This window comes from Heliconius melpomene, chromosome 16 (genome assembly GCF_056956725.1).
Source record: "Heliconius melpomene rosina isolate 202511_hmr_F chromosome 16, ASM5695672v1, whole genome shotgun sequence".
NCBI lineage: Eukaryota > Metazoa > Arthropoda > Insecta > Lepidoptera > Nymphalidae > Heliconius > Heliconius melpomene.
The window spans coordinates 12,027,628-12,040,847 of record NC_140404.1 but is presented as its reverse complement, the minus strand read 5'-3'; the positions used below and the strand labels follow the sequence as shown (position 1 = coordinate 12,040,847).

The 13,220-nt window shown below is 33.9% G+C and overlaps 2 protein-coding genes across 5 annotated transcripts; both read right to left on the bottom strand.

Moving 5' to 3' along the window:
* Nucleotides 1-635: 635 nt before the first annotated feature.
* Nucleotides 636-5,389, bottom strand: LOC146531112 (uncharacterized). Its single transcript, XM_085199366.1, has 4 exons — nt 5,164-5,389; nt 3,515-3,682; nt 2,930-3,095; nt 636-1,510 (listed from the first exon to the last, which is right to left on the bottom strand). The coding sequence occupies exons 1-4, from the start codon at nt 5,248-5,250 to the stop codon at nt 1,368-1,370; spliced, it is 564 nt and encodes a 187-aa protein (XP_085055492.1). The 5' UTR covers nt 5,251-5,389; the 3' UTR covers nt 636-1,367.
* Nucleotides 5,390-8,804: 3,415 nt separating this feature from the next.
* On the bottom strand, nt 8,805-13,155 carry LOC146531111 (uncharacterized). 4 transcript variants are annotated; one of them, XM_085199082.1, is made up of 4 exons: nt 10,935-13,155; nt 10,694-10,858; nt 10,166-10,340; nt 8,805-9,665 (listed from the first exon to the last, which is right to left on the bottom strand). In XM_085199082.1, the coding sequence occupies exons 2-4, from the start codon at nt 10,817-10,819 to the stop codon at nt 9,514-9,516; spliced, it is 453 nt and encodes a 150-aa protein (XP_085055208.1). In that variant the 5' UTR covers nt 10,820-10,858; nt 10,935-13,155; the 3' UTR covers nt 8,805-9,513. The 4 variants fall into 4 exon arrangements, with proteins under 4 accessions (XP_085055208.1, XP_085055207.1, XP_085055210.1 ...); XM_085199081.1 differs by having other exon boundaries at nt 11,152-13,155; XM_085199084.1 differs by having other exon boundaries at nt 12,202-13,155.
* Nucleotides 13,156-13,220: the final 65 nt, after the last annotated feature.

Here is a 13,220-nt window from a genome sequence, read left to right as displayed (position 1 = left end):
AAGATTTCCTAACTTTCCCAACTCCCTGCATTTCACAAGGAACCTACAACTGAACTGTCAAATTACAGTGTTCTACTCCGCGTAGTATGCCAGTATGCCAGACACACTATGCGCTGTTTGACTCTAACAAGTAACAAGCCTTTCTATTATTATGATTATAAATGACATGTTTAGTGCAAATATACAATCTTCAGTTGACAGAGAGAACCTGGGACCTGGGACCTGGGAACCTAATGTTAAGGTACTGCAGGAAACATGGAAATTAAAGGAACATTTTATAAAATTAAAATAGAATCCGACCCTGTATTATGACTTCTTCAAATGTAGGGTAAACCTAACTTCATTGTGAATGGTCATGGTCAAATATGTTCAAATTATCTCAATGTACCCCCTTTCACTTACATTTGTTAATTGGTATTTGATGTTCTTTTCTTTTTGTAATTTACCATGTTTTACTGATTCCAACGCTGTGAGCGTTGATGAATATGTACTAATTTAAGATAATTTTGTATTTCTCTTTAAGTGAAATAAATACAATAAAATAAAAAAAAATAAAAAAAATAAAATTTTCAAATAAATAATAAGAAAATGCTAAAATAGAAAATTAAATTGGTGATAAAAATTAATAAAAAAAATGTTTTCTCAATATTTATATGTTACTTTTATATTACAATTTACAAAATGATTATATTACATAGCTTATGTTATATACATTAAGGCACTCTACTGTTTACTTATATATTTACAGATCATTCATACTCCGACAGATGTTGACAACACTAAAATGTTAAAAATATATTTAAATAAGAAAATATGTATGAAAATTATTTTGATACTAGAAACAATGTAAGTACGTCATTTTAGTTCATTGTTGTTACATACAAGTATATATTTAATGTTATTATGGCTGGACCAGTAGTGGTTAGTGGTAGGATAAATATCATTTTTAGTGATAACCTACTGTTAGTGGAATGTGCAAGCGGATTCAAATCATCACAAAAGAAGGTACATAAAGAAAGTAACATATGAAAACCTTGGTCCATGATAGGTTGGAGCTCTTATTTTTTATTTATTTATTTGATATTATATATTTCTTAGCCCGGCCTTTTTTTGAACAAAATAAGGTAACATTTCCATCATCAAAGAATCTTGTATCTTGTAATTACTTCGCTCCGCTCCCTAGGACTGAGCGTGGAACTATTTATTGGTGGCAATACGTGTATGCAGTTTACTCTTATATGTTCAAGTGACTTAAGGGTCCCGTATCGCTCCCGGTGCTAACTTAGCAAAACTGATCTTGTAATAAGGTTTTTGTAATTGAGTACAAGTGAACATCAGCTATTGTCATCAACACCCACAATCACAAATTAATATCCTAATCCTTCCATATTTTTTATATCCACTTTCAAGGAGTCAGGGTCTGCTGCGTGATTTACAAATTCAAAGTTTGTGTTCCTCTCCAGTTTTATCACTTCACTTCGAACGAGAATCATAACGTAGAACTGGATAACTAAAATGAAAATAGGTTTAAATTTAAGCTACATTTTAATATTCATAAGGATATTTAAGACTAAGCATCATATTTAGGGATATTTTAGGATTCAAATTCTATTTTTTTATCTTTCCGCTGTATTCCGTATACAGCAAAGCAGAGAGAATTCAGTGTTAAATACTCTGGATATTCTGTGGTAAGTGGTAGAACTCAAAGCAACACTTTGTCTAGTTATTAAAGCAAGAAATAAAACAGACGTTTCCCAGAGTTAGAATCGAACTCACGATCGTCGCGTGTACAGTCAGACACTGTCGCTGCGCCATAACGGACTCAATGACGATACATTTAAATTGAGTCATGCGCTGAAAGTAGAAGCCAGGGCGATGTAGTCGTAAAGACATTTAATGCTACAAATAATATAAGACAGGTGTGAAGAACTAATAATATTCAACGTGTACTATATCCGTGTGTATACTTCGTGGTATTAGCAGAGAAGACAAAGGGAATCTGCACACCTAGTGGTAAGACACTCCCGTTGCCTTAACGACTATACACACTTTGGATTACGTATTAGTGGATATCGATGCTTCTCTAGCTTCGTCAAAGTGAGGAAATCAAAATATTAAATACTTTTATCATTTTAAAGTGTTATTCCACATTAAGGAAACAAAAATACTTTTTATAGGAAACAAAAAAATATTTTAATTATCCTGGCTTATCACGGTAATGAGCTCCGCCACCAAGTAATATTCAAGCAATGTCTCGAAAATTGAGGAATTAGAGAAAAGAAAGGAGAGGCTTAACACTAGATTTCCAATGCCCATCGTGCTTTGCGGGAAAAAGTGTAAAGCTGCAAAAGTATACTAGTACTTATGTACTTATAATAGAGAAACAAAAATAACCATTTTACCTTATCACACTTGTAACTTAAAAAGTAAGACAAAACAAATATGAACAGTACTCATCTGCACGACTGCATGACTAATACAAATTAAGGAACACGTCAAACACGCTCGACGAGCTCGCGGTCGAACTTAGGTGATTGAACTTCTGCGTATTGCAATATATATGCCAAAGTGAATCGGACTTGTTTTATTTTTGTGCGTTGTAACTTGTACGATAGTTGTGGGCTCGATTTCTACTTGGGGTAATAATTTATATTCATTTCCTTGCTGTAGTTTAGATAAAGCGCTCTATTGAGTTCTACCACTATTCTCCTACAAACCTACTTTGTACAGCATATGGCAGGGGAGACAGAGAAAACTAAGTGTCAGGGCACTTGCCTCTCCACTTTCCGCTTGATTCCGAACCGAATCTTTTCGGAAATGTCATTAAACTAAAATAAGAATGTCCTATATGGAATACAGCGTGAAGAAATGCGCAAGCTAAAAAAAGAGGTTAAAACAGTAAAATTAAAATATATAAAATGATAGTTACTTATAATCCACATAAAGAGGCCCAATTGAAACAGTCCAAATATAACAGCATATATGAAGTAGGTTTCGACAAAGAAGAGCGACATCGTGATAAGGAAGCCCAGCACGTACACGACGAGCGCGAATATGCTGTACCGGTAGAATATCCTCATCTTGCTGTGGTCTTTCTGAAAAACGGAAAATATATATATATATATATATTAAAAAAAAGTTTCAAGTGTGTGTAATGTCTTTTGTTTTGTTTCCCCATTAAGACACTTCCGTCCCCCATTTACCACCAAATTAATGAGCGTGTGCGTGTGGAGTGGCGGAACTCAACGCTGTGCTTCGCCTCGTTATCAGAGCGCGGAAATGAAAATATGAAATACTTCAAACCCCCGATTGGAATCGAATCCACAGCCGTCGGTCTTATAACTGTACTAAAGGTACAGAATATTTTCATCGAAGTATCTAATGGTGTAAGTTTTTGCTTCCCGCATTGTCTATGCACTAGAGCTAGGAAATGAAAACAATTCGTTCTACCGAGTGGGAATAGGACAGCCTTCATTATTATAGAATATATAGTAAACACCTTTATATTACTTACTTTATGTGCACTGACTATAAATATAATATGGAATATGATGTCCAAGAGCAGCGCCAGCAGTATCGGTATATGAAATATGAAAATTGAGGCTGGCACGTGGTTGTGGTACCGCGACCACTCGTCGATTGTCGTGAAAAGTATAAGCGTGAAGAGAAGAAGATTGGATATCTGGAAAAATATAGAAAAAATACTATTAATATTATACTACATTTTACTAGGAAAACAGCGAAAAAGAAAGAGATAGAAGAGAGAAGAAAATAATATTTGCGAAGACACGTTCCTGTAGGAATTTCTAGAAATTACTTATATGTAGTATATACTATATATTTTTGTGTATATAAATAGTTAATTTACAAATTAAGTTAGATTTAAAAATGAATATTAATAACTTATAACAAAATGTTGCAATTTATCAAAGCGATTATACATGTGTCAATTATATTTTATATACTATTGCAACAAGTATATGTATTTTTGTATGTATATAGGGACACAAGGTTCTCTTATCAAATAGAGGTAGGTATCAAAGCCCGCCAACTCCCACTGAATGATAAGCCGCACATAAACAAACGTTTATTGCAAAATTTGATATTATCTCGAAGCAGAAGGCACAATAATAACAATTTCCGCAAATTAATTCCATTTAGTGATAGAGAGAGTAAGTCGTCTACGGTCTAGTTCAGTTTGACGCACTCTACTCTAGTCATAGTGAAGTTACTCGAGGACTTGGTGTCAAATCACTTCGTTCCCCACTTACAAAAGTGAAAACTAAATGTATATGAATACATTACAAACCTAATAGGATATGAGGCGTAAACATTTACTCTACAGCTTCATTATATGGGTAGATTAACTAAAACACTTAACACTCAATTATGTTAATTGAAAATATTATGTATTACTAAGGTATTGAGATGATTACTATTCTTTTCCGATGTAATTAATTTTTAACAAATAATAATTAATAACGCAACAATATGTTTAGAATTCTGTTTCTATTTTCTCAAATATAAATTTAGTAGCGTTATCATTCATTAATTATTAATTTTTTATCATCAGTTATTCCAATCAAGAGGTTTCGAACTTCATTCTTTCGCCAAGAATTGCAGCGCGATTCAGAATCTATTGAGCCATGTATTAATGTTAAGCTGATAAAATACTAAACTAAATTTCTTGAAAACGTTAAATACTTATATTTTTTGATAGAGTGAAGCGATTACAATGAAATAAACACTAAAACCTACTCTGAGTTACTTACAATTTTTGTGTATAAAAGTTGCTTAAATTTGTTGTGTACTTTTTACATGATACGTGTTCACATAAACAGACAAACAGACAAAAATTCCAAAAATGCTGGAAATGGATTCTGTTAATTGTCCTTTAACACCTTAGCAATTTTTTTATATTTTCAATGTACAGAAATGACTTTTCTACAGATTTATTATAAGTATAGAATAGATATAGATTAACCAAATCTTTTATGACAAATTACATATTTTACTAAAATTCAAAACATATTTCATACATAAACGTTCAGCTTAATATAAATAAAATACATATGTACGTTTCTAAGAATTGAACACGCAACCTCAAAAAATATTGATCGAGATAACATCACTTGTTTTTCACAATAAAAGTTAGATACGCACCAACTTTATATACGCCCACACCAGCAAGCCCAGTCTCAGCGGGAGACAGAAGCAGCATCTTGTAACTTCTGGTATCTCGCACCTCATGCTGATCACCTTTTCAATCACTCACTGAACAATATTACTTAGTAAGGCAAATTTAAAAGTTGTTATTTAAAATGATGTCGAGAATTCAGTAACGGTACGTCTCTGACCGCGGTCAAGGCACGTCTGGACGGGTGTATGGCAAAATTTGCATTTATTTATATTTGTTATCGTTCTGTTGCGCTGTTTGTAAATACACTATCTGCGGATGTTAGGATTTGCCCAACGGAATCAAGGAAGTGCTTTGCTATTTTTATGGGAATTCCTACTAAGTATCCATTTTTCTGCACAAAGCTTTGAATGTAAAAATTGAATGAATTGAAATATAAAAGCGAGCCAAAATGTTGTACATTTTAGTTGTAAAGTAAATATTATGAAATTTTGTCATCAATTTCCTCGAGTGGGAATCCGAAACTCTCCGAAACAACCCGAGCCGATTGAAAGTCAACTCAACGTGGCTATATGCTGTGTGAGGCTTCACAATAATTATAACTTAAACATACCAAATAAATTGATACATACACTTCATTCTCCGTGCGGAGAGTTGAGAGGCGTCACGTCACAATGACGCTAATGTAAATTCAATTTAACGGACAGATTATGATAAAAGTAGTGGGCAGTCAGCAGTAGAGGGAGTGATACGTATTGGAATATTGAATTTATTGAAATTTGGTTTAGATGTAATTTAAGTTGTTATTTATGCGTTTACTTACGTTACCTGTATACCTACATAAGCTCACAACTAATAAAAAATATTGTTTGAATTCAAAGAAAAGGTCCTTAGAGGCCAGTCGTGCGCAGTTAAAAAAAATCATTGTCTTTTGTTGTTATTTTGATAAACGCCCCCAATAATCGATGTTCTCAAATATCTTCCACTCACAGACAACGGTCTTTTACAATTTTATCATACGTATAGATAGACTACTACTGGCAGCTCACCAAGAGCAAGCGTGTTCTATTATAGAAATGTGTACGAATGTATTTACAACGTCAAGGTTACCTACAAATATATACGCAACGTATTTAAACGCAACTGGACTCGAATCCGCATCTCTTGTTCACCGTCCAGGCATCCAGGCACCGCCATACATTCCTATCGATCTACGTCGAATTACTTATACACTTGTTACAATCTATTTTTTCCAAAAAGAGATGAATCATCATCTCTTTAGATATTTTTTTTCCAATTTCTGCTACTCAAAGACTATTCCTAAGAGGAGTTCATGGACTTGAGTCCTGCTACGTTTTATATACTTCATTTTTTTTTGATAATTATCTTCTCTTAGTGACAGACCTAAATGTCTGTCTGTCCTAAATCAGTGTCGAAAAGCGTCTCCTGTTAGACTGAAGCCGAAGAGCGACAGCCTAATAACTTTGCTTCGCTCAAATTCTTTGTTATACTTATTTTCTATGTAAAATTATTTTTTGTATGATATAAAGAGTTTATACATATCTAAAATACCTACCCTACACTTCATATTCTTAATGAGGATGTCATATATCCTATAGTTGTATCCTGTGAACATGAATGCATTTAATAAACATGATTATTAATAAAATAAGTTATAACTTAAGACTCCCCGACAGTAAAATTAACCTTAGTTTATTAAAGTGCTTTATAAAGTGTGGTTAATTATATAAAACTTTTATTTGGCTTTAAATTTTAACCTATTGTGGGCTTATTTCCCATGAAATACAGGAAGGTCCATCGGATTATTTTTTACTCATCCTTTTGTAAGTAAGCATAGAAGATAGAGCATAATAGAGTTCAGTGCCATTTCATATTTTTCTGTATTCTGGCGTCCATACGTAACTTTTTTATTATTCGATAAATGTCATTTTTAACATGAGACCGCACTGTTGCGGACGGACTTTGTTCCTTGTTATTGTTAAACCAGCTTGTCTATTGTCAGTGTAATAAGCGCGAGTAGGACTCGCCCATCGAGGCTTCCGTACCGATTTGATGCCGATTGTTCCCGTTGATCTGCACGAGATACAAGGACAACTTATTACGTATTCCGTTACGCCCTTATCCGTTTTTACCTTTTGAGGTAGGGAACCCCAACCCGAATAAGATACATATGAAGTGCCATTTCTATTCGCATATTAATTATTAACATTTTTCTTATGCGATGAATGTTAGAAAAAACACAGCGTTGAGTTCTCCAACCCTTTATACATTTTTTAAAATTATTATACCCAATAGAAAATGAATCGATAATAAATGACAGATTACTGGAAGAAATTGCTCAGGATCCCGGAGGCGGTGAGAGCCAGAGCTTGCTCAGTCCAAGTCCAAGTGTAGATTTTAGACAAATACGTATAATTATAAAATTTAATAATAATAATAATATTTTATTACACGATTTAAATATGAGGTCACTCAATAACAGACATGATAAATGATTAAAATGATCATAACCTCAACGCGTGGTTGTTACGTCGCACTAACGATGTTTTAGATCGAATGCAAAATATTATTATTTATTCAAGTAATTACTTACATAAGTACTTTTGTGTGAACATAAAGCTACCACCGCTCCGTGAAGCAGTTTTGCTGTCAAAGTCGCCGAGGAACTGAATACCTACTCGTATTTTTGGGGCTCCTTATACTTTGTCGTTCATCTCAAGTTCGCCTGGATGTATTAAGCTGATATTAGCACAAATTAAGCTCAAAGACGTTTAATGAAAATCGCCGAGTAATCAAAACCTATAGAGTATTTCTCGTGAACCTACAGTTATGAAATTTGAAACTTAATGGAAATTTATAGCTATATAATTTAAAAAATCTTAAAATAAATATACTTCAAATATATATTTTTCAAAATTATCCTTTATAAAAAAAAATATGTATAAGTTATTTAATTCATACAGTATTCATAATGATAGGATTAAATGTTAAGCAGGAAGTGCGCTTCCTGAAAAACGATGGAAGAGCTAAAGTAGGTACGACAGAAAATAATACAATATGCTCCTATGGCTGTACTCATTCACTCACATTTTTCAGTTTCCCATTTCATTCCACTAACATGGTAGAAAGAGAGAATCTGGTGTCAGGTTACTCTGTCGCGGTGTACAAACAAGCCTTATTCCTATGCAGAGCATTCTTAGATGAACAAAGCGAGGTCAAAGTTATATAAAATCTTGGATGCGGGGTAGGTTAGAGTAAATATAAACAACAATGGAAATTTATAACCACCCTTATTAATAACAACAATAGCGATTACAACCATACCTCGTACTGCGCTACGATACTATCCAACCAAAATAAATACAAAAAAATCCGCTTCACTCTGTATCCCGCACACAGCAGGGTAGACAGAGGTAGAGAAACACTCCGTTCCCCACTTCCTGCTGAATTCGGGAGGCATTGTGTGACGAGTGGTAGAACTCTACGCCGCGGTTTGCCTCAATACCAAAGCGAAGAAATAGAAATATACATTTAAATAAATATTTCATCTCCTCGAGTCCCCACTCGATCGAACCCACAACTAAAATGGTTTTACAGTCACACTTTATGCATCTGCGCTACGACAAAATAAATAACAGAACAAAAATAATTTAATATCTATTTATTTAAGTTTATATAATACTCATTATTTTATATTAGACCTTAACACTATTTACAATATAAATTTTTCAATAATTCCGCATACACCAGGGTAAATAAAAATAAGTAACATTTAAACTCAAACGTTATGATACTGTTGAACAAAATGACGTAGTTAGACTCTCTGTCCCATTTAAGACACTTCCGTTCCGTCAAATTCTCTAGTCGTTGCTTGTTGATTGGCGGAAGTCAACACATGTTTTGCTTTCTGTCTACCGTACGCTCGTGCTCGTAAGGCTGCGACGGCCTGTATTTATAATTATTGACACTAATTGACTGGCCGGCAAAACTAATGACAAAACAGTTTCAATATAATGTTTGGACTTATAGTTAATTTACTTCATTGAAGTTTAATGTTATTTTGATCCTGTTATGTTAAAAAAGAATGATAGGAAATATTCAATTAATAAAAATGCAGCAAGTAAAAGAAAATAAGTGGTTAAAGAGGCAAATTGGCCGAAAGTATATTGTCAATAAGTTTTTGTTTTATTTTTCCGCTTTCCTGAAAACGGCACAGGCAGGAGTGTTAAAACACTGTTAGCCACACACCGTCCAATTTCTAGATACTGCGTGTTGATTGGCGGAAATCAACACCGAGATTTGGCTACATCAAATCTAAGTTTATAAGTTAACACTAAATAAATAATGAATGTTGACTAACATTCATTACAACATTCTTTGTTAGTATTATACAAGTGAAGGACGCAGGTCTGGTCTTCCATATCTTCTAAAGGTGCGGAACATTCTTTTACATCTTCGAGTGTAGAGATCATGCTACGCACGCTGACCACCAGGTAGAACTGGAGCACTGGAAACACAACATTTAAAATATATTTATGTTTTTTAACACCATTAGCAATACAGCATATTAATTAATTTACTTTTTTGGCTTCAGGATGGAGAAGGAACCTAATGTTAAGACACATTTCTCACGTTCCGTCTAATTTTCGTAACATTGCTTGTTGAATGGTAAGGCTCAACGTTGCCCTTTGTCTTGTTACGAGGGCCATCAATTAAAATAATTAATTCTCCCGGTGAAGTGGAAACGAGCTCACAACCTTCACGCCCACAGTCAGACGCCGTCCCAATGAATAGCAGAACAGAATATCTCATTTATTCCTTGACTTAGTTGGGTATCGATCAACCAAATGTATACGGAGGTTCTATCGGTAACCTCCGTATCTCTCTAAATCTCCAAGCTGAAGTGGCAATGGGCAGGACTTATTGTTAAAAGGAGTGAGAACCACTGGGGAAGAAAGGCCCTCGAACCAGGTGGATTGACAACGTTCTTGAACAAGAAATACTTACGCAGACCTATCGCAGCTATGACCACGTTCATAAGCACACTCCACCAGATGTCGAACTTGTGCCTCGGGTATAACTTGTATGCTTTCAGAGGTATATACAGCGCTTGGACGGATGCCCACATTGTCATTACTATTACACAAAATCCGTAGAAGATCTCTAAAAGAGTACAGCTTCTCTGGAAAAGAGATAAAATAATTTGATTATTTTAAATTTTATCACATTTGTTTCAGAATCACGACATATCCTGTAATATTTAACGATTTTACATATTCTTGGACAAATTAGTAAGCTTTTCAATTTACCGTAAACGTAATTTATTTAAAACGTATAAAATTTTAACGAAGCGAGATTTGAATCCGCGCCTTTTGGAAACTAATTTTTCAAACGCTCTAACCACTAAGTTATACGCTGTCATCAAACTACTTCGAAATTCTTATACGCTAGTTACAAGTGGGTTCAAATCCCGTACATTATTTTTTTATATATTTTTTAAAAAAGTATAACATTTTAAAAATGTTAGATTGTTACCTTATGTAGTCCAGCTATTAGTACAATATAGAATACGAAGTGTAGACTCAAGGCGCCCATAGTGAGAGACAAACTGATGAAATCAGAAGAATCTGTCTTTTCGGTTCCATCCAAAAAATCGTACATTTTACATAACGTGTGAATTAAGCTTATATAATTTAGAACCTGAAAAATAGAACTTTCATTATTTTTTAAATTTTAATTATAATTATCTAGGCCTGATAATTGAGGGTTCGATTACTGAAATGGGGAATATGAAACTTTAAATAATTGAATATGAATATGAATATTTAAATAATTTTCGTCTTCTCGCTCTGGTAGACAAAGGCCGGCGTTGAGTGCAATATCTCATTAATTGGACGACGCATTGGCAACTGACTGATTTGGGATAAGACTTTGTTTCATACTTCGTAAAGACAATTGTATAAGGTTATGTAGACATTTAATTAATTACTTACCAGTCCACAGTAACCCCACACTAGCAAACCAATTCTCAGCGGAAAGCACAAACAACATGCGTATAACTTCAAACTCATTTTGTATAACTTGTATAATTACTATATAAAATAGTGATGTAACTCTTTCACCACACAGTAAAAAAAATAACTTTTTTCTTTTAAAAAATAGCTTAAACCTTAATATTATATGACTGTTTTAACCAAGACTGAGATCATAAATAAACTATAGTGCAAATAAATTGCTTTAATATATCAAAATTATAGGATTTTCCCCTCAACACATTTTTTAGTGATTATCTTAATGTCTTAATTGTTAAACTTTGACGTTATTATAACGACATATATTTTTAGAGCTTTGGGAATATAAATAAAAATACAAGCAATACTTCACTGCTACCTACGTATTTTTTTTATATAAAAATATCCACGAAAGGCCAAGAATGTTTAAAAAAAGGGAAACTCGACTTCTTTATTACAGACTTAACTTCTTTTATTGGAAATATCTTTTCATTACCTTCATTTGATACTCATGCTACTATGGTAAGAAAAGGAACACCTCGCCCCCTTTTCCATTTAAAAAATATTTTTGTAGATATCTAACAAAATAATAACGAATGCCGCGTCACCTCATATTATGTCAAAAACCGTCTGTCTACCCGTTTGGATTGTAAGGAAGGGTGCCAAAGAAATGAACATACGTTATATACGTATCGTATTTAAACATACAATAGAAAAACATAACTTAACCAAAACATAACCTTTTCACGTAGTTGAATAAAAATTATCATAAATAAATACTATCATAATAGTATATAGTTCGATCCGCCACTCGAGGAAATTACATGAAGAAAGTGGAAAATGGAGAGATGTTAATGGAAACGGAGTGTTTTAACACTAGGTTCCCTCTGCCTACCCTGGGGATACAAAGTAAAAAATGATAAAAGTAAAAAATGATAAGGATAAGTGTAGAAAATGTAATAAAACTAAACAATGTTTTGAGAATATAAATGAAACATTAAAATAAATTACTATGCGCCACAAATTTCCTACCTTGCGGGAAAAAGAATGAAGCAGGGAAAACAATATTCTCTCTAATGCAAAACATATTTTTCTGCAAACAATTAAACATACAAATTACCATATTTTTATATATACCTTCATATATCATATTACTACAGATAACAGCTCGATATCCATTGACCTCTGACACTGGTGTTTTCAATTGCGTCATGGGAATGACAGCTTCGAGTCCAGTGAGAGTGTGCGATATCTATACGCGTATGAATAGTGATATAACACTACAAAGTTGATGAGTTTGTTTGGTTAAACGCGTTAATCTTATAAAGTACTGGTTCTTATTAAAAATGTTATTCTGATAGATAATTCGTTTACCGAGGCAGGTAGCGTGACGTAACTCAGTCCCGATATAATCCACTGTACGTGTAGTCGGTTCCCTCGGACATTTAGAATCCTCGGACTCTTAGTTAGTTGCATTCGACCACACGGGCGAAGCCGTAGGAATAAAGAAATCAAAGAAATTGATGAAATCTGAAAGAAAGAGTTCTGCCACTCCACACGCAATGCCAATCGACAGAAAGTAGGGAACGGAGTGTCTTAACACTAGGTTACCTCTGCCTACCCTGCTGTGAGCGGGATACAGCGTGAATAAGCTAGTAATGTTATATTTTAAAAAGGTTATATTTGTAACCTATTATGCCATAGTAATATATATAATGTATAAAAATATTGGTATAGAGAGTCAATCTCCAAAGATCCAAATATCTAATATTATAAATCTGATGAATTCGCTTGGTTGAACTTGCTAATCTCAGTAACTACTCCTTCTAGTACATTTGAGTAATCTATCCAAACCATTTTTATATCAAATAAAATAAGTCAAATGAGTTTACTCATCCTGCTGCTGCTGGATATAGGCCTCCCCTAATTCTAGCCACTCCGTCCGGTCCTGCGCCCTTTGAATCCAGCGGATTCCCGCTGTCTTTTTAAGGTCGTCGGTCCACCTGGTTGGAGGGCGGCCTGTGCTCCTTTTGCCGAGACGGGGTCGCCAT